The sequence below is a fragment of the Mastigoproctus giganteus genome, unplaced genomic scaffold, assembly GCF_048544385.1.
Source record: "Mastigoproctus giganteus isolate SK-2022 unplaced genomic scaffold, ASM4854438v1 scaffold_16, whole genome shotgun sequence".
NCBI classification, from domain to species: Eukaryota; Metazoa; Arthropoda; class Arachnida; order Uropygi; family Thelyphonidae; genus Mastigoproctus; species Mastigoproctus giganteus.
In genome coordinates this window covers 867,244-894,280 of record NW_028328293.1, presented here as the reverse complement: position 1 = coordinate 894,280, position 27,037 = coordinate 867,244, and the positions used below count along the sequence as shown (strand labels likewise).

General features: G+C 36.0%; 1 protein-coding gene across 5 annotated transcripts in view; it reads left to right on the top strand.

Moving 5' to 3' along the window:
• The window catches only part of SpdS (Spermidine Synthase), a 227,213-nt gene that overhangs the window by 69,798 nt on the left and 130,378 nt on the right, over positions 1-27,037 (top strand). For all 5 annotated transcript variants that reach the window (XM_090389402.1, XM_090389401.1, XM_090389403.1 and 2 more), the window contains one exon: positions 16,863-16,995. In XM_090389402.1, coding sequence (XP_090245528.1) covers positions 16,865-16,995 — 131 coding nt within the window. In that variant the 5' untranslated portion in view covers positions 16,863-16,864. The remainder of the gene's footprint in view (positions 1-16,862; positions 16,996-27,037) is intronic.

Here is a 27,037-nt window from a genome sequence, read left to right as displayed (position 1 = left end):
TTGTGTATACTTTAATTAATTAATTAAAGTATACATGATTTTTGCATTTCTCTAGTTATAACTTATAGCTCTCTGAATAACAGATGAAATCAGAAATTCTACACCTGGTAAGCTCTCAGATAATGTTTCTGAGTGAGCAGTTTCTTTAACATGTGCTAAAATTAATGAAGGTCAATGAGGTGAAGGTTATATCACAGTGACAGGGAGATAATGTAATAACCTTAAAACAACATACCATCGAGATTTTATTAATTCATCAGTCATATAAAGTTTATTTTGGCTTATCTTCTTTTTTATTGTATAAATTCGTTTAAGGCTTTTTTTTTTCATTCAATCACAATATTCTTATTTCAATTTTATAGGCTGTAAAGCTTTTGAAGCTTTATTTTTTTTGTTCTGGAATACATGAAAATTGTTTTTATAGTCATTTAAGAAAGTAAACGTCTATCCTTTGTTATAATTATCAGATTAAAATAGTTATGTTACTACTGGCTATTGGATCCTTGACTTGGTCATTACTAAAGATTTACTTGACATTAAAACCATTTTAAAGTTAGGGAGCTGCTAGTCAGTAGTGGCAATACCATTTTAGTATGGGAAGTATCGTATCTTTGAAATAACTGTTATTAAAGATAATGGTGAAAATTTTAATTTTCTTAAAGGAGAATTATTATTATTATTATTATTTTTTTATTAAAACCCTAAAAATGATAGGTATTAGAACTTATAGTACTGTGTGCATGGGTTGAAGGTTGAGAAAATGAAAGAAGATGTTTGTCAACATTAGACTTGAACTTCTTTAGATTTTAATTTTAATTTTCAGGTAATACGTATGAAGGAAAGTTGTTCCAGAAAACAGAAGTTGAGGGAATAAATGAGGAAGAAGAAAAGTTGGTTCTGCGTGTTTGAAGGGATAGTAAAAGGATGTTGATTGGTTGCGGTATGTGTTTAGACTACTTTGAAAGAGAAATTATGGAAGCCAATTCAGAAGAACAGTGCCCGTGGAAGTATCTATAGAAGAGGCATGCAGCAGAAACAGAATATCTGTAAGACAGAATGGAGAGACTGTTAGAGATGAGTCATTAATTAACCTAGCTGCCCTGTTTTGAACGGAATCTAGAAGCCTGAGAGAAGTTTTGGGGGCACTGCCCCAGATGTGGGAACAATATTCCATGGTGGGGTGGATTTGCTATTTGTACAGAATGAACAGCCATTAGAAAGAAGAGAAAACTCAGTTTTTTAGATGCAAAGGAAGCAGTATTTGTAATGTGCTTATGCCAAGAGAGATTAGAAGTCAGGTTAATCCCCAATAGAGATATATGATCTTGCCTGGAAATCGGAATGTTATCGAAGATAAGCATAGGAGTATAAGAATCCTTTTTGAGAGATATAAGACAGGACTAAGTTTTAGAAGGATTGAAATCAACTAAGTTATCTTTGCCCCACTGGAGCATTTAAGTCAATTTTAGTGGATATTTGAGTTGAAGCTGTTTATTCAGGGCAAGGTTTCTCAAACTGGAAATAGTCAATGAAAGAAGGCCATTAATATACAAGGAGAAAAGAATGGGAGAAAGAACTGAACCTTGGGGAACACTAGCGTTAGTGGAGAAATTAGAAGACGGAGAGCCATCTACCCTCACCTACAGCGGTAAAATGATAGGTGTAGGCTGTGCAGCACACATTATTCATAATAGCATACAAATTGTGGTTGATGTTTCTTACCTATAGACATTCAGGCAATTCTGTGGAAAGATTTTCAGTATTTTCACCATTTCACAGAGTAGAAAATCTGAAATCCTTTTGTGATTTTGTGGAAACCAAGTATAAAACTGTTCTAGGGCATAGCAAAACACAATGGTTGTCACTGGAACTAGTAGAGGCAGTGAGATCACTAGTTGATCTGGAAGCCTCCTAGAGTGTTGCCAATAGGTTCAATCCAGTGTCCTAACTAGAGTCTGGCCTGTGAACACCATTTTAGAGCTCTACCCTCAAAATGTAAGGAAGATTGGATCTCACCATGATGTCCATCATAACCTCAAAAGACATCAATCATACTGTTGCATGATGTAAGAGATGGGGAGGATTTACTGGAGCTGTGCTCTGAAGACTAAACATGGGTTCCACCAGTAAGCAAAGTGGTGGTGTTACACTGATTGATGAGAGTCACCTACGACCTAGTATTGCCTAGTAACACAGAGGGATGGCATTCCTCTGTGTGGTGTGGCCACCACACCTCAACCCCTACATACATTGGTTTGCACCTGGGTGGTCACCCACAGTGTACTAGGTGCCATATTTCAGAATTTGCACGTGGGGGGTTATACCTGGCATTACTAAAAGTTCCACCATCATAAAGGTGCAAGCAGAGGATTTGGCTGTCACAGATTGACTGGGCTTTGCCAAAATTAGGTGTGCTTGACTTGAGTTTCACCTGAATATCAGTTCCATCAATGTTTTAGACTCGCAGGTAGCAAGCACAGTTTGGCATATCTGAAAGAATGTCTGGGGCACCCTCGAGGATATATACTCATACATACAGTTCATCTTGTTATCATAATTCCCAGAGGGGAAATTAGCTAAAAATTGTTTGTATATTCACTTCAGTATATTTGTTATTCAGTTGCAGAGTAAATTTTGTAATTAACAGGACTTGTCAGAGACTAATTACTGTAGACACGTAATTTCTCCCATCAGCTAGAGGTACAATAAAAGAGTATGTTAGTGGAATGCTAATTACAAACAGCTATCTCTGGAGATGAATACTACTATTGTTTGTAAAGTGCATTTCATTAGTTACAAAGTAAATTTTTGCGAACAACAGCACATGACAACTTCAGCTAGAAGTTACATTTAGAATAGCAAAACTGCTGAGGGCTAAACTAGACAAAAAATATATGCTGAGGGCTAAACTAGACAAAAAATATATATGAACTGAAAATATTTACAGCCAAAAAATATATATGAACTGAAAATATTTAAAGTCGAATTTCTTATGGAAATTCGACTTTGCCAGCCTGTGCAAACTTAAAAAATCATTGGAACTTATTTTGCATCCTGTAGGAATAAATAGAGGTATCATTAAAATATCGTAATGTGAACCCAATAGTACATTGTTTTTTTTTTTTTTTTTTGGTAATTTGTTTCAAGACCTCCGAAGTTGAAATTTTCGCTATATAACTAAGCTGTTTATCTCTCTAAAAGATCATTTTTATAATGGAAATTGCACTTAACTTTCATCATTATCATATATTCAATTATAAGAATCAATTTTGAATGCCTTTGTGATATTTTTCTAAAACACGTTTCTGGAGGTCACTATCATAAAACAATAAAAACAGTTTGCACTTTCTGGTTTATTGGGCTTTTCTGTTAGTGCAATATATTATAAACAGGTAGTAAACTTGATCTTATTGCATTTGCGATAATCCCAATAACTGGAATTGTCTAGTTTTTACATTATTATGGTGATGAAATGTGTTCCCCTTCACTGAAATATTCAATCATATAAAAAACATATTTTCAGAATTCATTCCTATTTACTTATTACAAGGGTGAAGGGAAAGGGACCAATGTAAAGTGCAAGTGCTGGCAGTGCTAGGAAATGAAACAAAATTGATTTAGCCATGAAGATGATTAATTAAGTATGAAGCAGGACAGAGTTTGTCATCTATTGTATGGAAATACAATAAATTTTGTGATGTGTTGGAAAAAACCCCTTCTAAATCTCCACAGCCTTCAACTTCTGCAATAGCATGCTTATCAGCTGGAGAGTTAATTCTGGCAATGATGCTCGAAAGGTAAAACTTGTTGACATTATGCCTGGCTCCTCTTTCTCTTTTGTAATTTTATAATTTTTGTAATTTTGTACACTTTTGTAATTTTTCCTGCGCACGAGATAAAAAAAATTGAATAATTCTATTTACATGTTCGTCGAACATTTCTTTTTTGCTTCAATCAAATTTGCGAACGCTGCATAAGTATTTATGGAAATTCTGACTTATGTAAAATTTCAACTTATGTAGAGTTCCACAGAACGCAACCCTTATGTAAGTTGGACAGTTGCTGTATATATATATAATTTATGAAAAAATCACGTGACTTCACTTTGGCACTATGAATAGGCTGGACAGTGTGGTTTTGATTTAGTTTTCTCAAAATGTGGCAAATTCTATAGCATCAGAAATGAATACACAGCAAAATTGGTAAATCAGTTGGACTGAAGTAATGGCCACAAAGAGATAAAATTATACAGTTGAAGAAAAGTTAAAGATTATCAGAGTTTAGAGTGGAGAAACAAAATGCAATATATTTTGAGTGTGAAATTATTATTATTATTAGCCATATGGTGCAAGGAGCCTGAGGCTTATGTTGCACCAGCCAAAAAAAATTTTTTTTTTTTTTGAATTACCCTGAGAGAGAGAGGGAGAGGGAGAGACAACTCATGAGTCAGAAGTAGAAAGGATTCGCCAAGAAAGAGAAGAATGATGATATCCAACTGAGGACCCTGGTATTCCAAACTCATACTCACCTGATCCATGGTTGGATGAAAGGGGAAGAAAAATCTTGTTCATTGAAGTAGGCCTCCAAAGAGAGAAAACAGTGCTTAAACAAGTGGTTTTTACAGAAGCATAATGGAGTACTGATAAATGGGGTAATTTTGAAAGCACAGGCACCTAAGCTACTTGGTCGAGAAGATATTTAAAGCTTCTGAAGAGTGGCTTTGGAGATGAAAGGCTCATCAGGATGGGATTTCCCAGGTGGTCTTGTAGATGAATCTGCATTTGGTGATATTTCTGCATAATGTGATCCAAGATGGTGAATTCACAAATGAACAGTTATGCAACTGTGATGAAATAGTGCTGTATTATAAATTTCTTTCTGACAAGTCATTGGATATTGAAAAGGCACCCAACAAAGTGGGCATGAAAACTAACAAAGAGAGAATTACTCTCTTTGTTAGTTTTCATTTTGACACAGTTAAAGAATTACTGGAAGGCTCATCAGGATGGGATTTCCCAGTGGTCTTGTAGATGAATCTGCATTTGGTGATATTACTGTTAAAGAATTACTGTGTCAACATGAAATCTACCTGTTATTTGTAAAAATGGCTCTAACTGTTGGGTGACGAGTGATATTTTTGCTTCGTGGTTTGAAAGTGAGTTTGTAAGAAGCCACTTGCTTTTCAAAAAACTTGATGAAAAGGCTGTAGTGTTGGATCACTGCCCAGCTCATCCTTTGATTGATGTCCTTAAATTAAAAAATGCCAAGGTCATAATTGCATTTCTGCCAAGGAACACAACTGTGTTAATTAAGGCCATGGATCAGGGGATTATTCAAGCCTGAAGGCCTGAATAATGCCCTGATCTGTGGGCTTAATGCAATGATCCTGCAACTTGCTGATGTTCTGAACGCAGAAATTTAAGTTGCAGAAATTTCTGAAAACATTAATACCGAAAGACGTTGCCACAATATTTGATTAGCATTGAGAGAAAGTAAGCTCAACAGTAATTGAAAACTGCTGGAAAAATGTATTGGAAAAGATGAGATCATTAATAATAACATTGAATTAGTAGAATTTTCAGAACAAGACTCAATGGCTGCTTGTAACGTAGACTAGCTGGCAGTCTTGGAGCAGATGATCTGGCTGCTTCGATTGAGGTGGATGTGGAAGCTTGATTTGTGCATTACCCGAGCGAGGAAGAAATCGCAGCCTCTGTGAACAGTGGGAAGACGTTTAACAAACAGTAGGCCAGTGACAAATAATGACTCACAAGATAATGTGGATGACTTATGTAAGGAATAAACACTGCAAATTGAAAGTGCTTGAAAACAATGAGATGATGGCGTGGTTAGAATATGAGTGATAGTGAATATCTTCATTTATTGCATCACCACTATTAAGAATTATGTACTGGGAAACTAAATTGCATGATTATTTCAGATGCATAAAATAATAGCATTGTGTATTAGTAGAATGTAAAATGAATGATATAACTTTTAATACTTTGTCTTTTAGTCTGAATACTCATAAAACATTAGTAAATAAAGTATTTATTTACTATTGTTTTCTGTTACACATAGAAGACTACTGTACAAATTGGGGCAGTATGGCATTAAGGGCAAGTTGCTGCAATGGATAAAAGGATGGTTGAGTGGGAGAAGACAGAGTGGTAATCAGTGGACACTGCTCTTCTTGGACTGATTTTATTAGTGGAGTCCCCCAGAGTTCAGTGTTGGGCCCAGTGTTGTTTTCTGTATTTATCAATGATATTGATGAAGGTATATCAGGTTTAATGTCCAAGTTTTCTGGTGATACAAAGGTTGGCAGGGTTGTTAACAACAGTAAAGACAGTATGCTACTCCAACTGGATCTAGATATGTTGGGCAAATGGTCTGAGAAGTGGCAACTGAAGTGTAACATTGACAAATGTATAGTATTGCTTATGGGTAGCAGTAACCCCAGAGTAATGTACCAACTGTGTGGTACTACACTCAGGTTAGTAGAGAATGAAAAACATCTGGGGGTAATTGTGCAGTCAGATATTAAGTTTTTTGACCAGTGCAGACAGGCTGCAAGAGTAGCTCATGGTGTCTTGTCAATGATATACAGGAATTTTGCTAGCAAGGATAAGGAGGTATTATCCCATTGTAAAAGGCGATGGCCAGGCCATACTTGAGTACTGCATACAGGTCTGGAGGCTTCATTTTAGGAAAGATGTGAAGGCTTGAAAGAGTATGGAAAGGGCAACAAGATTGGTTAGGAGAACAAAGGTGCACTTACAAAGAAAGGCTTCAGTTCTGCAGATTGTATCATCTGGAGACTAGGCACCTGCTAGTGATCTGATTGAGGTGTTTAAGACTGAATGGATTGAGCAAGCTCAATGCTGATGGGACTCTTCCTCAGACCACACACGAGAGCGCACAAATTCAAATTAGGGAAGGACAGTTGCAGAATATATGTGCGGAAGTTTGCCTTTAGCCAGCGAGTGATTTCATTTGATTGCCAAAACAAACTTTCGTCTGTTGTTATGGAAGTTGATAGCTTAAATAAATTCAAGGAGGAACTAGATTGAAGGGAATGAATGGGTGAAACAGGAGGTGTCATTTGTTTTTGTTGATTTCTTGCATCATATGTTTCTAGTAATGCTAATGTTAAGTGAAGTGTACTTATTTTAAAAAAAAAACTGGGTTAAAAAATTGTAAAATTTTTTTCAGTTATAATGTATTTTCCTTATAATGCAGGTATTAAAGTTGTTGCCTGACATCTAAATTATATCGAGGTCGCACTGTATTTAAAAAAAAAATTAATGAAAGATATTTTCTGTTATTGAAATGTCATCAGCATTTTTGTTATAAAATGGATTGATTGTAATGCCAAATTATGCTGTGGTAATGATAACTGATAAGTCAGCTGATAGAGGCAATTCTTGCTTTAAAATGTAGAGCGAAAAAATAAAATAACTAACAGAGAATTAGTAGCAGAATTTTCATTTGTAACAATTTTATTTAATTTATATATATATATATATATATATAATTACGAATAATAAAAATAAAAATAAATAGAGAAGCTGTATGGTATGTGTGGGGGAAGAAAATTAAGATTTAGATGGATTAGAATTGCGATAATATGAATTATGGATCAGGGACACTGCAAGCGCAAAGGTACCCCACAACCATTATGTATACATAAAATTATTTTTATATGTAGAATATAGTAAGTATACATATAAGTATCGAATTTAACTAATGCTACTAATGAAAATACGGTGTACCCTGGGAGCGATATGTGTTGAACAAAGGGTGGAAGAAAGGAAAAGAAAATATATTGCTGTCCTTTTCATAATTTTGGTGGATGACCTCTGAAGAAGACACAAAAATTATGAAAGATACTGCAATGCTATTTCTACCTTGGTCGTTGTTTTTTTCTAAATTTGCTTTTTGGTTCTTTTCATTTTATATCGTTACACTTATTTTCTTTTCCTATCTTCCACCCTTTGTTCAACACATATAACCCTCCCAGGGTACGCCGTATTTTCCTTAGTAGCATTAGTTAAATTCGATACTTATATGTATACTTACTATATTCTACACATAAAAATAATTTTTTTATATATATATATATATATATATATACAAATTTTTATTTTTCCCTGTGGATTTTAAAGAAATTGAAAGCTTATGCTCATGGGAAAACCTTAAATATAGAGTTAACTCAACAAATTTTCAACGACATGGTTTCTAAAGAATATAAACAAAACTTTGTACATTTGTCGAATGTAAAGTTAATAAGTATATAGTGTCCTGTCTATTTTTTTTTATTCTATATTCCTTTGAGCTTGCTGTTTCTTGTTGCAATATTAAAAAATGCCATCATTCAAATACAATATGTTCAAATATGTTATAATCAAATAAGTTAAAATGGGTGTTTATAAAAATTGGTTTTGATGGGTAAACATCTTTGGCCGTACCTACTAAATTTTGGACAGTAGTAAAATCAATTTGTCATGATTTTGTGACGCAGAAATGACGTCATTTGACATCACTTCTTAATTTCGATTCCTTAACAAAGAAAAATGGAGTCAGAAGAGGCGATCGCACAAAGCATCATGGGAGGTGATCTTGGATGTGATCCTGCAAAGAATCATGGGAGGTGATCTTGCAGATCACCTGCTAAATTTCAGATGGTAGTAAAGTCAGTTTGTGGCGATTTTGCAATGTGGAAATGATGTCATTTGATGCCATTTCCGTTTCATAACAGAGAAAAACGAAGTCAGGAGAGGAGATCATGGGAAGTGATCTTGGATGTGCTCAGAGCTGGTATAAACCAGCTGGTTGCAGAAAATGTTTTGGATTCTGGGCATACCACTTAGGTGGCTTTGGGCTATAGGAGATCATGGGAAGTGATCTTGGATGTGCTCAGAGCTGGTATAAACCAGCTGGTTGCAGAAAATGTTTTGGATTCTGGGCATACCACTTAGGTGGCTTTGGGCTAACCGTTGCCACCCGTGGCAGACACCTTTTGGTAACCAGAGAAATGGATATCTTACAAAATTTAAAGCAAGGGATCATAGTAGGTGATCTTGGATGTGTTCAGAGCTGGCATGAAGCAGCTGGTTGCGGAAAAAACGTGGGAAAGGAAAAAGAATGGAGTTGGGAGAGGTGATCTCGGATGTGTTCAGAGCTGGCATAAACCAGCTGGTTGCAGAAAAACGTTTATGATTCGGGGCTTTAGGCTAACCATTGCCACCCATGGCAGAAACCTTTTGGTAACAGAGAAATGGATATCTTGAGAGCAGTGATCTTGGATGTGCTTCAGCCTTACCAGTTGAAGTGCATATATTATAGGCATTACAGTACTAATCTGTATTACTGAAGCGGTTGTATATTTCTATCAAGAGCGAATCATAAACATTTTTCCACAACCAGCTGGGCCAGTCAAGAATATTTGAATCGGTTCGCGATTTGGAGATAACAGAATCTTGCTTGTCATTAGCCATTCTCATTCAGTTGCAAAAATCCTCGTTGGTCATCAAGTTTTTGCATTTCTTTGCAATTGCACTGAATCGGTTGAGCGCGACAAGCTTTAGATCCTCATTTGTCTCACTGTTTGGATGATTGTAAAAGTTTCGAGGGTCTTCTTGCAGTCACATTACAAGGCTATGCAGGTCATTACTGCATGCTTCGTCAGGGTCAATGTTGTCATTGTCTTGACACATCATCTTACATTTCAATCATTTTGCGAATGTCCAAGTCCTATTCATGCAATTTATGATCTAGTATGAGCCATTTAGATCTTGACATATTTCATCTCTGACAGTATCTTTGTTTCCTCATTGCAAAATGGAATGTGCAGCGTTACCATCACACGCTTATACTTGTTGAGATCCTGAGTGAAGTCAGTTTCGATAGTGTATTATGTGTGGATAGTGTCGTTTCTTGCAGATCTCGTAACCCTGTATGTGAAATTTGTGACAAAGCATGACAGAGTAACATGATCCAACTTGAATAGTATGTGTGTAACAATGTAAATACTTGTATTGTTGCAATCATACTATTCGACAAATGGCTGCAATCAAATGGGTAATTAAGCTATTGGCCTAATCTCTTCCAGACATTGATTCGGTAGAGTAGGCAGCGGGCGTATGTATCCTATTTATCACTGACATTGATTTGGTAGGGTAAGTAGCAGGCATGAGCATAAATTACATCATTCATGATTTTGGTACTAGCTGTTCGAAATTTAATAAGTATCGTCAAAGGTTTACATATAAAGCATCTTTCATGCGTACGGGTACACACAAGATTTTTTTTATTTGATATCATGTACATAGATGCTTAATAATCATAAGTTCTCGATAGTTTCAGGTGTAGTCCAGATTAGGTTCCTAACGTCATTTGTGAAAATATATAATACAGTGGACTGTCGAAATAATGGCACATTGAGATCGGATGTTTACATACGGTGTAGATGTCTTGCAATGCCGGGAAAAAAGAAAACAGCAAGTCATGTGATTACTTTATTTGTTTAAAGGTGCCATTTTGAAAGTGAATTCTGTATTGATATCATGGATTGTACTGTTGTTTTACATATATTTTAAATTAAAAACCCTTCACATGGCTCCTAAAGTTAATAAACCTCATACAGAGAAGAAAAGAAGAATAATTAAGAACATTACAGCTTAGTGACATTAATAGGAAATAGAATGAGCATAAGTAGGAGTGTGTTAATGGCAGAAAATAACATTGGATCGTCAACATGTTTGTTTTTTATGTGCAGTTAATAAAATTGCATTCTCAATCTCTCTATTTCTTATTTAGCCTCATTATTTCTGCATTAAATATATTAAAAATAAAACTTTCTAGATAATAGAAAAATAAAAATAACGGCAATGTGAATCCCCGGGGGTGCCGTTATTCTGAAAGTCTACTGTAATTGGCTTGCCCCATTTTTCTTAGAGATCATAAGGAGCATATCACTCCTAAAATTATTTGGCTATGCTCATCTATAACCCTGTTTATATAGCATTATAGACATGGTTCTTCCAAGTCCATCCCTAAAATTAACCAACTGAACATAGATCCTGTTTGTTGATATGAGATACAAGACTAAAATTATCTAGACAGTTCTTACAGGGCAGTCCTCTCTTTATAGTGAGGATCTGGTATGTAAATCTGATGTATTTTCATATGTATCCAAAATCTGGGAGCGGGAAAATGATCATGTGTGCTTAGTTGATTTTATTTTATTTCTTTTTTGTTTATTTTATTTTTTTCCAGTTCTCTACTAAATATTCTCTGATTTTGTTCTTTTATTGTTTATATACTTCCTCTAATTGTAACCTTTTTAATCATTTTAATGTACTTGCTGTTTTTAAAGAGAACGTGATGTAATCCCCCCCCCCTCGGCCTGTTTGCTGACCAGAGCATGCAAGTTTAAATGTTCTAAATTCTTCTTGTATTCATGGTTACAATAAAATGATAGACTATGGCCTCCAAGCTTTGGAAGTAGAGGAATTAAGGAATATTTATTGGATGGTCTAATTTTGACAGTCCTGGTTTCTGCAGAAGGTTGTGTGAGTGTTGATATTTTCTTAGAGTATGGTTCAGTGTAATAGTAGTTCATAATATTAGTTCTTTGCTTTTCTGTTTATTATTGTGATTCTGAAAGTATTTCATTCATTCTGATTATAGATATGATTATACTTATTTCATTCTAATTGTAGATATGCAAAGTGTAGTTGTATTGATGTTGATGAATTATATTGTTATAGCTAATCTAAAACAGATTTTTTTTTGGACACATGCTTTTAACTACATTTTAAATATCTAGGACTAGCTTTTATGGATATATTCAGTTTGGAATGTAAATGTTTCTTTATCATCATTCTGTTTTTAATTATTTGGGAGGCAGCTATTATGTTGGTCACTCAGTATATTTAATTATTTTAGGTGGCAGCTGTTATTTTAACTGCTGCAGTATTAGAGACCGTGGTGCCCAATCTCTGAATTTACTCACTAAATGGAAAAATTACTTTTTGTTTCGTGAGGCACCGCAAGATCATAAAGCTCAATATATTTTTTTTAAACCAAGTTACTTCTGACCATGGGACATGCTGCATGCTCAGTCATTTGTCTTGTACTGCTTATTCCCATTAGTGAAGTGGAGACAAAAGTGTTTACAAGCACTTTGACTAGGATAACACCATTTTATTCTTTTTATGAGTAATTGTATTTTTCCAATTTAGAGGTTTGCCTCCGTAGCCCGAGAGGTTAGGAGCAGGAGTGTAGTAGCACACATTCTTTGAGTAGATCGGGGTTCAAGCCCCTGACTGCTAAATATGGCCGATCTGCCAACCCGCACTGGACTAGCGTGGCAGATTATGGTCCATTTTTCTCAACATAAATTGTTGAGGAGACTTCCATTCTGTAGTAGGTTGATAATGGCTGCAATTTACTTTTTTTTTTTTTTTTTTAACGTACAACCATAATTTGAACACTTAGATGGGAGTAAAAAGGGAAATTTTAATTAAAAAATTTCCCTTTGTTATTTGAGTGTTCCTTATAATTTTGAAATATTATGCTTTATTTTATTTGCATTGCAAGTTTAAAATATATATTTTTGAAACCTGTAATGCAAATTTTTAAAAACTCTCTCTCTCGAATGTCATGAAGGGTTCATCAGTAAAGCAGCCTAATAATCTGTTAGATAGTTTTACTTAAATGCAGGGGAAAATCATATTTAGTTTAGCAAGCCCACTGACTTTGAAAACATTATGATACAATGCAAAGTGTGAATATCCCTTCTCATAGAACTAAAATGAATAAACACATGTGACATGGCAAATGGGTCTCAAGGCCTGTTGATCTGAAGAGACTGAAATGTGAACTTAATGTTTCATAGTATGGTAACCTATTAAACAAAATATTATGTAAAGGAATTCTAATTTATAGGTATTTTGCAGCCTTCTTATTTATAACCTGCGGGCTCCCACCTAGTGAGTATGGGCTTGGTACACCCATGGTCCAGAGTTGGATATCATTATTCTTCTCTTTCTTGGTGATTCCCTTCTACTTTCCTCTCTCTCTCTCTCTCCCAGGGTAACTCAGGGAATTTTTTTTTTTTTTTTTTGGCTGGTGCAGCATAAGCATCAGGCTTCCTTGCACCATATAGCTAATAATAATAAGGCACATTAACTGCCTTCAGCTTGTCTGTTCTATATGCAACAGTTTGATTCCCAGTGAATTATTTCTTGAAAATTTTTTATTTGGCAGCTTTATAAAGTTTTATCTGGCCATTCCAAATTTAATTTAAATCAGATAAATATAAATCTACCCCTCTTCCCATAGGTATCTTGAGTTATTCATATACGCTATATGACCAAAAGTATTAAGGCACACAGTTGTTGTGCAGGCTGAATATTTGTTGCAAAAGTATTCAGTTGGTAGGAAGCATACCTTCCTGGGCATACTTAGGAATTTGTCTCCTTTACAGGAGGAAGCAGCCAGTTTGGACCGAAGGCTGGGCCATAGCGTATTCTGGCGGTCCATTTTGTCCCACAGGTGTTTGGTTGGATGTTTATACTCCCACTGAAATCTCAAAACCCAGACTCTGAGCCAGCAGTCCAACTTTTCAATTTCATGTCTTGCAATCCATTCCTATATGATCCACACTGTATGAATGACACAGTATTGTCATGCTGATACTGCCATGATGTAGGTACGGAATTTTCTAAGCAGGTCATAGACTTCATGGTTTCTGGCCCACCACCTCTTGTAGACCAAATACAAACTGACTGGGACAGCCTGTATACCATCAGATTGCTTCTGCCAAACTTCATGGTCAAGATAGACAGTGCTCTCTAGGCAATCTTTGCTCTTAAACATGTATAGTGAGATTCATCTTGTATAGTGAGATTCATCACTCCATAACACCTTCATTGCTCTTTTGAGTAGGCATTAGCGAGGCATACAATGCAAGAAAGCAAGATTATGCAGCATCAGTCAAAAAAAAAAAAAATCCTCCCATTTCACTCATCCACTCACTCCAAATGCTTGTCCAGCTCAGCCATAAATTTATTTAAGCTATCAACTTCCACAACAAGAGATGGAAGTCCATTCCAGCAATCAACTACCTGCTGGCTAAAAGCAAATTTCCGCACATCTGTTCTACAATTTTCCTCAGTTTGAATCTGTGCCCCCTCAGGTTCTTAATCTGAGCAAGAGGAAGAATTCCATCAGTAGAGCTTGCTCAACCCATTCAAGGCCTTATACACCTCAATCAGATCACCTTGCATGTGCCTAGTCTCCAGGTACTGCATTTTGCAGAAATTAAGCCTTTCTTCATAAGAGCACCCCTTTGTGCCCCTCACCAGTCTTGTTTCCCTTCTCTGTACTCATTCTACCAACGCTACATCCTTCCTAAAATGAGGCCTCCAGACCTGTACACAGTACTCTAGGTGTGGCCTGACCATTGCCTTGTATAATGGGATAATCACCTCCCTGTCCCTGCTAGCAAAATTCCTATGTATCATTGATAAGACTCCATGACTGCCCTGGCAGCCCCTGCTCAGCAAACTTCATATTTGACTGCACAATTACCCCCAAGTCTTTTTCACCTTCCACTTCTCTGAGTGCAGTACCACACAGTTGGTACGTTTCTCTTGGGTTATTGCTACCCATATGCAGTACTTTGCATTTGTAAATGTTAAACTTCAGTTGCCACTTTTCAGCCCATTTGCCCAACTTATCTAGATCCAGTTGGAGTAGTATACTGTCTTTACTGTCGTTAACAACCCTGACAAATTTGTATCACCAGAAAACTTGGACATTAAACCTGATATACCGTCATCAATATCATTGATAAATATACAAAACAATGGGCCCAACACCGAACCCTGGGGAATTCCACTAATAACATTTGTCCCCGAAGAGCAGTGCCCATTGATTACCACTCTGTTGTGAGGGACAGAGAGTTATTTTGACAGATTCAGATGAATAATGGTTGCATGCATAGAAAGTTTTGCTAATGTGGCATCTGAAGGTTTATCAATGTGGCTCCCATTTTCCTCTTGAGTGCAAGCCACATCAATACATAATACAGAACATGGAGATCATTTACTAACAGGATCAACTACCCTGGATCTTTAGAGCAAAGGTGGGTGGGAATTTTTGTCCTTGGACCCATGCTAGATGATCTCTGCCTCTGTCCACATTGAAAGTCTAAGTTAAATCTATGACCCTGGTTTCTAATGTACTGCTGCTGTACAGGCAAACCCAGAAGATTTATATTGGTATGCCTGAGCCGTGGGGGGGGAGGTGGCTTCCGGCACAGTATTTATGAAGGAGTGTCCTGGAATTCTATCTGTAACAGTGCATTGATTAGAAGAATGCACTGGCAAGATGCAGATCTTGATGAGAATGAGGAAACAAATTCTTGGTTCATGCATTGTGAATCTTAGTGGTTACTTTTTGAAGAGTTTTTTTTTTTTATTTTATGGTATTTAAAATTTTTAATGTAAATTAATAGTAAATAAAATAATATTATTCAATTTAGTATTAATTTACTAAATATATAAATAAATTATTGCTGTTTTTTTTTTTTTTTGTTTTTTTTTTTTATTCCTGTTAATCACAGTAGGTTCACGAAATATGTTTTATCAAAATGCAGGAGTACATTGATACCTGGAAACTCTTGTGATTTAATTTGGAATTTTCCAATAATTAGTTTATTAGCCATTTTTTGAGAGTTTAGTTTTATTCTGGTTTTTAAGTCAGCTTTGTGGTACAGTATATAGGATTGAATGGAGAATTTTATTGAAAATTGCCATGACTTTTATTGCTGTTTTTATTCACTTGCAGTACAAATTCATCTTTGATGTTTAGTTTCATTTTGCATGTCAAAATTTGCAAGTTGTAGTTTTTGGAGACTTGCACATTATGGTTCCAAGTAGGCATATTCATCTTAGTCTTCCTAGCATGCTCATGGAAAGTATTAAGGATGTCTTACTCCCATGCAGTAGCAATTAAAATATACTTTCTCACAGGTTTTGAAAGTCACCAAATCATAAAATGCACATGATTCTCTTAAATATCATTTTATGTGACCTTACTTTCCTCCAAGTTTCTAGTGCAAGCTGTCAATTTAATTTTTTATAGCTGAGTGCTTTCTTTGAGTACTGTTTTGGGACCGTCGTCATAGCATGAATGGGAGTTAATTTTTTTTTTTAAACAAAGGACTTTTTTTTTTGTTCCACTGGAATTTCTAACAGATTTAAATACTCATTGCCAAACATTTTTCAATGCTAGATTAAGTGCTGCTTAATCTAGCATTTCTTCTTTCACAGTTGAAACAGTGTTGTTACTGAAACCATGTTTCATGTAGTTATCACTGCAGTTTTTTTGTTATGTAGGCATAGCTCTGGATGTGAAAGAAAATTATTTTGAGAACCAAGTTCTCCATTTTGAGTAAATTTGTAACACTAAAAGAAAATGAAGTCCTGGAGTATTTTGTGATTTAGATTATCATTCAATTGAATGAATATGAGTTAGCGTTCATACTTCATACAAGTTAGGAATTGTTGCCATTACAAAACCAATTTTTTTTATTTTCCTGTATTATTTTCATTTTTCTTTACTTAAAATACCACTTTTGGGTGGATTGGGGAGCCATTCCTCAGTGTAGTGTACTGTATTGAAATTAAGTGTATTCTTATGGGTTCCATTTCTATTAAAGCTGAAACGTGAAAGAAACCGTTTTTGATGTCAAATTTAAACCGTAAGTTTCACATATATTAATGTTGTATTCAGTTTGAGGCATTACTGCTTTCTAAAAAATGCGAACTTTTTCTTTTCCTAAACAGGAATGAATGCTTTTAAAGAAGGATGGTTCACAGAAGTTGGAACACTAACTGGAGATCATAATTTATCAATTGCAGTAGATGAAGTATTATTTCACGAAAATTCTGATTATCAAGAAATACTTGTGTTTCAGAGGTATTATGCTGCTGTTTTTGTTCCCAAATAATCTGATTTTTTTTTTTTTTTTTTTATTTCAAAAATGCAATAATGCACTGTTTCTTGGTAGATGTATTATGGACACACTCCCTGCTCAGCAGTAGCCTATAAGATCGACTTTAAGTTTGACCAAAGTACAAGTGCACCGCAAAACACAAAGCAGATATGCTTATAATATTGGGAACTTGTTTCTGCACATTGGCATCTACTAAGAAACAATACATCTTATGTTCACATTAAATAAGTGAATATATATATATATATATATATATATATACATATATATAAAAAAAGCATATATTAACATATTAATTTAGACTTACGATGAAGGAACTATCTAAATTCATATCCTTTTGTTAAAATTTTAAGCATTGCTTCTCTGAAATGTTAGTAGACACCTATATATGGTAAGGGGATGTCCTAGTGATGCTGTTGCTGGATCTTTAAATTGGCATCACTGGAGTCTAATTTAATGCCTGTAGTCTAGATTTCTGGACCACAATGTGAATTTGGCATGTTTGCTGTGTGGTGCAAACCTGTGGAAATTCAGGGAGGGACCTCTTGCTGGTCGAGGGTTTGTATGCTAGGATCAGTCATACTGACACCATGCCCCTACCCTTGTGGTCCTAGTGACAGGATTAAGGCTGATTGAGGTGTGGGTATAGTATTTGGGTAGTCCTAGCATCCACTTCTGATTGTCTATTGCTTACCAGGTTCAATACCCACCATGTGAATCCTAGTAAAGTTAATACCTTTAGAACCTCAACAAGGTCTTTGTCAGAAAATTATGACAGTGATGCAGATATTATCATCTCACAGAGAACTAGAATTGAAAACATGTAAGGACTGATGCTTCAATTCCTGATAATATATCCACTAATAAAAAGTCCATAGAAAATGTCACTCTTTTTCATCCAAAAGTGTTTAAGCAGGTTGGCAAATCTCATGAATTGGTCAAGTGGCCTTTTTTTTTGGAGATATCTTATACAAGGTGTCTCAAAAATATTGGTACAAACATTTAGGGGAGGTAGGTAGCATCTAAAGGAATGTGAATCGCATAGGAACCCATAACTGGAAACGTCACGGGAAAGTAGTAGCAGAGGCACAAGAAGCAGAAATGACACAAGACAGTAATTAGTGGCAAATATTTATTTGACATAATATTAACAATGGAGTACGAGATGGATGCATTTCATGATGTTACAACAGATGCTCGACGGTTCCACCATGAGATGCGATGCATGCATGACACAGACGTAGCATGGATTGGCGGACACGGTCGAATAAACCTGGAGTTTCTTTGACAGTAGCAGCAGTGCAGACGAGTCTCACCACGAGATCCATTTCTGTCTCCACAGGTGATTCATACACGATACATTTGAGGGCCCCCACAGAAAGAAATTGAGGTTTGATAAATCAAGTGAGCGTGGGGGGGACCAGGCAACGGGCCCACCACAGCCAATCCATCGACGTCCAAAACGCCTGTTCAAATGTTTATGAACACACCTTACATAATGGGCAGGCGCCCCGTCATGTTGAAACCAAATGTTGCGTCTCACATTTGCTGGAACATCGTCAAGTAACCCTGGTAGAACTTGTTAAAGAAAGATCCGATATTTAGCGGAGTTCATGCGGGATGGTAACAGGTATGGGCCGACTAAGCAGTCACCGACCATACCTGCCCACACATTTATTGGGAAGCTATGTTGTGCGGCATGGGGGCCACACCGTGTTGTCGTGAGCCCACACATGAGCATTGTGGTGATTGTATAAGCCTTCCTGAGTGAAATAAGCCTCATCTGTGAACAAAACCTAGGCTGGAAAATCTTGAACACTTTCTTGGAGAAACCACTGCACAAAAGCCACACGTGCAGGATGATCTTGGGGGGAGCAGTAACTGAACCCTTTGGAGATGAAAGGGGTGTAAGGAATCGTGGTGCCAGACACGCTGTACACTGCAATGAGACACTCCTAAGGCAGGGGCAACGGCACGTGTGCTGGTAGTAGGATTATTGTGGACGGTATTCAACACACTTTCTTCCCTCCATGGAGGGAGTTTGCGTCGAACGTGGTCTGCCCACACTGCTCCTGTTACCTCTAAATGACCCATAATCACACAAATTTTGATGCCCACGCGCAAACAAACGGTGGTCTGGTACATATCTGTCTGGGAAGCATTCTCCATAAATTCGTTGAGCGGCTCGTCCATTACCCTCTGCTAATCCATACACTAGGGCATTTCTGCCAGCTCACAGTTTGTATATCGATGTATGCTCTTCATGCGCCGACTACTGCTTCAGTAAACCAGAAATTTTCCCTCTCGCAAACTGATGAACAGCGCCGTCTACCGACTTACGGTGACGTTTCTGGTTATGGGTTCCTATGCGATTCACATTCCTTTAGATGTTACCTACCTCCCCTAAACGTTTGTACCAATATTTTTGAGACACCCTGTATAGAGACCAAACATGATTCAGAACAGCTCATCTGAGCTATCCCTGTTTGGGAAATGCCAATCATAATAACATCTTGCAAGACACTAAACTCATTCCGAGACTTGAATCTCAGAATAGAATCTTCTTTAAGAGTCTGAAGAGAAAATCTGTTCTGAACTAAAATTGAAAAGAAACATCAATCCTACATTCAATTCACCATCTCCTAATTCAATTACAACTGGTTGACCAACATTGCCCAGTACAATCACTTATTGTACTTAATAAGGGTGCCCAAATTGGAATTTCATGTTATAACCTCAGAGCTTCAAGAGCACAATCAGATATTATCTGAGTAACCATAATTAATAATTTTGAAATATATTTTTATGGATAATTTTTATTACAAATGTTGCATATTACTTATATATTTATTTTATTTATTCATTCATATATTAATTTTATCTTTCATTTTTCTTTTTAATTACCCAATAATAATTGAACTACTTGCTGATAGAGGCTTCATGTATTTGCATCTTGGTCATGAGGATTTTTTGAAGTGTGGTTGAGTACAGTATGAATTAGCTCTGTTAGATTTTGGTTTGTTAGCTGTGCATGGTGTTTTAATTTTATGAATTTCATTGTAAAGTACAGCTATTCATGATAATACAATGTACTGAAAATTGAAACTGATTGACAACCGCATTCTTGGGATGGATTTACTTTGATTCTGCAATGGAATTCTCCAGAATTCCATTGCAGATTGTGTTGATTATGGTGAAATTTTTGACCCTGCTCCTCCCAAATTTCTAATAACTCCATTTCAAGAGTAGATGTTTCAGAAAACTCTCACAGATTACATTGATCTTGAATGGCAATACACTATTGAGTTTTCATTCTTGTACTTCAGTTTTGGGTATCTGTTTTTCAAGTGGGAAAAATTATTAAAATGGTTAAGTTGAAAGCGAGGTTAGTAATAATTTTGTCCTTTCTCTGTAGTGTTTGTAAAAGTTTCATTATACCAGTCAAAAACATCAAATCCTGCATTCACTCCTATTCCAATTGTTGGATAGGTTTCCTTTTCTTTAAGAAAATTGGCAGTAGGATCGAATAATTTGACAAATTGGCTTAAGACATTGTAGGTTGATAACCGCCTCATGAGGATTCAACACTTCAAGAAGTTTTGAACTGGCAATGGCTTCTTTGCATATAATTGACAGTTTGTAGAACTGTTTTATTAAAAGTATATTCAAGGTATTTAGCTATGAGAGATTCATTGTGATTGATGCAGTGAACAGATAGAAATTCTTGGATTTCTTCGTAAGAGATTAACAAGACCTACATTTTTGCCTAACATTGCAGGTGCTCCATCAGTTGCTACACAAGAGATTGTTTTAGTGGTACTCCAGCATTTGTCAAAGTTGTACCAAATTTATTCTTGATATCAAAACATAATGAGTTGCTTCAAGTGCTACTAATTATATCTACAGAAGCATAATGAACAAAGACAGCTAACTGTGGATTATCTTGAATATTTGCAGGTTTGTCAAAAGCTAAACTGAATTCTATACATGATTTTAAATCATTTTTCAACCTCCTCAAAATTCTTAGTGATTTCAGAAATATGCTGCTCTTGACTATTAATAACAATTTACATTATTAATCTGTGAAGTTTTGAATTATTTTGGATCTAAAATTTTAATAATTTTCTCCATATTCTTCTTAATGAATTCCCCTTCATGGAACACTAATCATTTAGCATGATCAGTGTTCCATGATATAATGAAAACTGGCTTTGGTTGCAATATCAGCTTCCTTGCTAAAAATGAAAACCTATGCCGATTACATTGCCCAGATTTTAAAGAATTAAGCTTATTTGTCTGCAATTTTGAATTAAGAGGATATTTAGTTGAAAAGTATTCATAATTTTACTGTAATGAAATTTTAATGAGTGAGTGATACATTGCACATAACACAGTGTTTTTCCATATTTAACAGTAAATGCAAAATCTCTTCATTCAGACTTAAAACTTTGCTTTTTCTTCATATCTTCCTTTCTTTTTATCTGGCATTATATTAACAAATAATTTACAATATTTATATGATTTTATTAGATTGAGGCCTCCGCAGCCGAGTGGTCAGGAGCGGGAGTGCAGTAGCACACGCTCTTTGAGTAGACTGGGGTGTTCAATCCCCTGACTGCTGAATACGATCGATCTGCCAACCCGCACTGGACCAGCGTGGCAGATTGTGGTCCATTTCTCTCAGCATGAATTGTTGAGGAGGCTTCCATCCTGCAGTGGGTTGATAATGGCTGCACTTTACCTTTTTATTAGATTATCCTTAACTAAATGCTTCATAAAATCTGGAGAAGTTTAAGAATCTGAAAATTGCATTTAAAAATTGGGAGTAATTGTTTATAATTTTGGTAGGAAAAAGTACCTTGAAATTATTTATAAATGTTAATCAATAATTAATAAATAAATGCAGTAAATAAATAAATAATATATTAATAATTAAACAATAAATGTTAATTAAATTTAATTTATAAATGCAGAATTGTCACACAAAACAAGGTGGTAGATCAAAATAGCATAGTAACACAGGAGCATAATTTGTCAAGAGTCTGAGTGTGGACTAGCAGGGGCAATAGAAATATGTAGGTGAGGGTAGTGCATAGTGTGGAATCATTGAGAACTAAAGTAGATAACATATGTGGCAGTGCAAGAATCAGTTTTATGCAGTTTCATTTATTTATAAATTTTTTTCTTATCTGAAAAGTAAATTGAAAAGTGTTGACTTTTATTGTGTTATGAAAGAGCTGCTGTGGCATACGATTAATGGTTTGGCTGTGTCTGTTTAAATGGCTTAGTGTCAATCATAATAACACTTGATTTCGTGGTCTTTTCATAACACAATGAGCATATGTTCACTGTGATGAAAAAGACCATGAAATCAAGGTATTCAGCTCAAAATTCAAGTATGCAAACTGCCAAGGAGAGCAGAGCTGCTTGAGGATGCTAGCTGTGGAAGGAGGAAGAAAAAAAATATTAAGACAAAAGTTTCACTAGTTTTACTGTTTTTCTTCCCTCCTTCTGTATATTTAGCAAAGTTGAACATATTATACCAGAAGGCAAGAAAAACAATGAAACCAGTAAATAGTAATAAAAGTAAACAAGGACCAGTCCTTGCATATTTTTACATTATTAGTAAGGATAAAATGGGGGATGGTTCTCTTTCTGGAGGAGTTACTATTCACGTGGGCAGTCATACTCTATTTCAGTCTCTATCACTTACAATTTACAGAGAGCAGTGCAAGTAGATTTTCAGTTTGTTTTCTATTAACAGTTGGCCCTGGGTGCCAAGCATTTTCTGTGACTAAGCAAATGATATCTCTGTGCATAAATTTCAGTTCCTTACAGTAACTGCACAGTTTCTCTTTTGAGTTTTAGTGTTTATTACATTTTCTTATTTGATAGCAGCTCATCTTGTAAAGAGAGCAAGGAAGGAAAGTTAAAAGCTACCTTTCGTTATTTTTTCTTGGTTTAGTTACGAACACTTACTAACTTTCACTTGGTCACATTAGCACTACTCCTGTCTCTCTGTGGTGGGGCTGGTAATCTGGGTGAAAAGCATTCACTCAGAACTGAAAGGAGTTCCAGTGGATCATTCTACTATGGATACAGACATGTTCCTATCATTAGAGCCTCCAAGCTTGAGACTTAAAACTGTTGTGAAACATGACTCCAGTCATCCAAAGAGACAGTAGACAGAAATACAAAATTATGATATACCAACTTTTCTAGTGATACACTCTCTATCTGCCCTGCATGTAGGCAGGCTGTCAGCATTCTTAATTCAAAAATGTCTAGTGTGTGTTGCTGGATCCCCAAAAATGGCAAAATGCCTCTAGTTGAGAAATCAAATTGAAACTGAAAAATCAAAACAGTCTGAACAGTTATTAAAGTTTGACTTTTAATGGAATACCAGTGACAGTCACTATCCACAATACCCTAACCACCTCCAAAGGTATTATCTCTGAGTGGGATCTGTCCACTATGAACAAAGAGGAAATAGCCAATGAGCTTATTGAACAAAAGGGAGACTTAAGGGAAATGTAAGATGTATTATGATGAAAAGAGATGGCAACTTCCTCCCAACCAGATCCATTATTCTTGCTTTTAGTACTTAGACTCTGCCATCCAGAGTTAAGGCTGGTTTCTTGAATTGCAAGATTTGACCCTACATTCTATATTTGCTGTTTTAAGTGGCAGATGCATGGTCATTTCCAAATGAAGTGTCGGAGATGCTGTTGAACCCTATTTGCAGTAGTAGTAGTAGTATTGGCATGTGATTCAAGAAAGCAAGTGTATGAGCTTATGCAGCATCAAGCCAAAAAAAAAAAAAAATAAATAAATAAAAAAAAAATAAAAATCACACACCATTCCCTCCAAATGCCTGTCCAGTTCCTCCTTAAATTTATTTAACCTATCAACTTCCACAACGACAGATGGAAGTTTGTTGCAGCAATTAACCATCCGCTGGCTAAAGGAAAATTTCCGCACCTATTCTACATCTGTCTTTTCTTAATTTGAATTTATGCCCCCTTAGGTTCGTAATCTGAACAAATAGAAGGATCCCATCAGAATTCGGCGTGCTCAACCCATTCAAGGCCTTATACACCTCAATCAGATCACTGCGCAGGTGCCTAGTGTCCAGCCACTGCAATTTGCAGAACTTAAGCCTCTCTTGGTAAGAGGATCCCTTCATTCCCCTCACCAATCTTGTTGCCCTTCTCTGTACACACTCAAGCAAATCTACATCCTTCCTAAAATGAGGCCTCCAGACCTGTACGCAATACTCAAGGTGCGGCCTGACCATTGCCTTATACAGAGGGACAATCACCTCCTTCTCCCTGCTAGCAAAATTCCTATATATCATTGACAAAACCCCATGACCTGCCCTGGCAGCCTGTCTGCATTGCTCAGAAAACTTCATATCTGACTGCACAATTACTCCCAGGTCTTTTTCATTTTCTACCACCTTAAGTGTAGTACCACACAGTTGGTACGTTTCTCTGAGGTTACTTCTCCCCATATGCAGTACTTTGCATTTGTCAAGGTTAAACTTCAGTTGCCACTTCTTAGCCTATCTTCCCAAATTATCTAGATCCTGTTGCAGTAGCACACTGTCATTAACAATCCTGCCAACTTTGTATCATCTGAAAACTTTGACACTAAGCCTGATATACCTTCATCAATATCATTGATAAATATACAAAACAACAGTGGACCCAAAACCGAACCCTGTGGGACTCCACTATTAACATTAGTCCACAGTTCTAAGGAGCATTTTCACACAAACTGCAACTTCCACTACCATTTGCCTGAACTGCAATTGAAGCCATCCAGTGTATTCTAATGCATTTGCAACCATTGGCAAACTGGGAAAAAAAAAAATCCAAAAATATAAAGTTGAGCATGAGTTTGCATATCCTGAGACACAAAAACAAGTTCTTTTGAACATGCCTAGCTCATCTTATTCATTGGTCACCTGAAACTGCAGCTCAACAAAAACCCAAACAGATTTTTTGTTAAAATCAAACATTTCTCTTGTCAACCAGGCCAAAACTGTGCTAACTATTCATAGAAAGAAATTGGTAAACAAAAAGTGACACTCCAATCCATATCCCAACTGATGCTATCTCAATCATGCATGAAACAGCAAAACCTAAAATTGTTAAAGATCAAAAGAAAGTGCAATCACACACTGGCAACATGGAAGTCTATGTTCACTCAGACAATGAAGGCACAGTGCTAGAATTATATGCAAATGATATCATGGAACAGGACAGCCAACCTTTCCCAGAAAGGACAAATTAAAGCAAGGCCAGCACAAGCATATCACTTTCAAAATATGCACATTATGCCCTTAGCTACCAATGTGGCATTAAAAATAAAATCATCACAAAAAAAAACAGCCAGATAAATTCTCCTCGGCCAAATCCAAATAATGAATAAAATTATATAGTGGAATTTCAGAGGCCTACAGAGTAATTTTTATGACCTCAGTCATCATTTTCTCATTCAAATTAATCTAACAGGTGTATGCTTACAGAAAATTTCTATTGCCCGAGTTTCTTTCAAATTCCCAATCATAGGTGATATAGAGAGTTGTGGGATGCCTGCGTTTGGAGGGGGTTTATGATTCTGATCAAATCGTCTGGCCCTTCCAGACATATTTGACAACAAATCTCCATAGAAGTTGCAGCAGTTGGAATAATGATTGTATTTGTTTATATTCCACCATCTTATCCTTGCTCTCAAACTGAACTTGACACTCTTATCCTACAGTTCCTATCTCCCTGTCTGTTTACTTGATTTCAGTGATCACCATCCATTGTGGGGATCTTCCACAATGGATATGAGAGATCAGCTACTTGAGATATTCCTTGGTAACCATAACCTGACTCTATTAAATTCTGTCTCTTCTACCCATGTTCAGCTGCCAGTGGGTACTACTTCAGCCATAGACATATCCATCTGTTCAGTATCAGAAATTCTAATACCAAAATCTCACCTGTGCAAATATGTACACCAAAACTAGAGGTGGAATACAGATTGCTCCAAAACTAAACTAAAAAAAAAAAATTGTGCTTGTAATTACTTTAATTTCCTGACTAATTGTTTACAAAAGAGCTTAAAGTCAAAGCTAGGAAAAAAGCAAAACTTGACAGATTACCTTTGCATCAGTTATCAACAAAAATATTGACCCTTGAGTTGTATAGGGGAAAAAAAATAATAAAATACAAGCACTGAACTGGGAAATTTCTTCAACTGCAATCTCCAGGTGAAATCACAAATGCTTTAGTAGAAACCTATAATATGTGTTTCCTCCTCTTATACATCTTCTTTTCAATGCATTAAAACTGATGAAGAACAGTATAAATTTAACTTCTGAACAAATTGCTTACTTCCATGCAACCAGCCTTATTCTCAAACAGAGCTCAAAGAATCATTGATGAAATCTCCAGATAGTACAGCAGGATCAGATGGCATTCACTACAATATGCTTAGGCATCTGTGTGAAAATAACCTGTGCATATTACTTTTTTTGCAGTCAGATCTTTACAGAAAATACTTGTCCTCTCTAATGGCATCACTCTTACATTTGTGCCATACCAAAACTAGGCCTGAATTCTTCTCAGTATAATTGACAAGCTGTTTGAGAAAAAAATTGAAATGATGTTTCATAAGAGGTACTCGGATTCTTCCAGCTCAGCTGGATCAATCCTAGACTTGCAAAATCTCTATTTGATCATCAATATGGTTTCTGTGAAAACAGGGTTGCAATAGATGCTTCCCAAAATAGAATCCAATATCCACAGTGCTTTTATCATGAAAGAGCATTTAGTTATGGTTAACCCACATTCAGAAAGCATTTGACACCTCTTGTTATCATGGTTATTGTTAAGGACATGCATTGATTAGGACTATGGGCTATCTCCCTCAAATGATACAAAATTTCTTAAACCTACATATGTTTCAGATCCGATATCAAAACATGTTATTGACATCACAGATTCAATA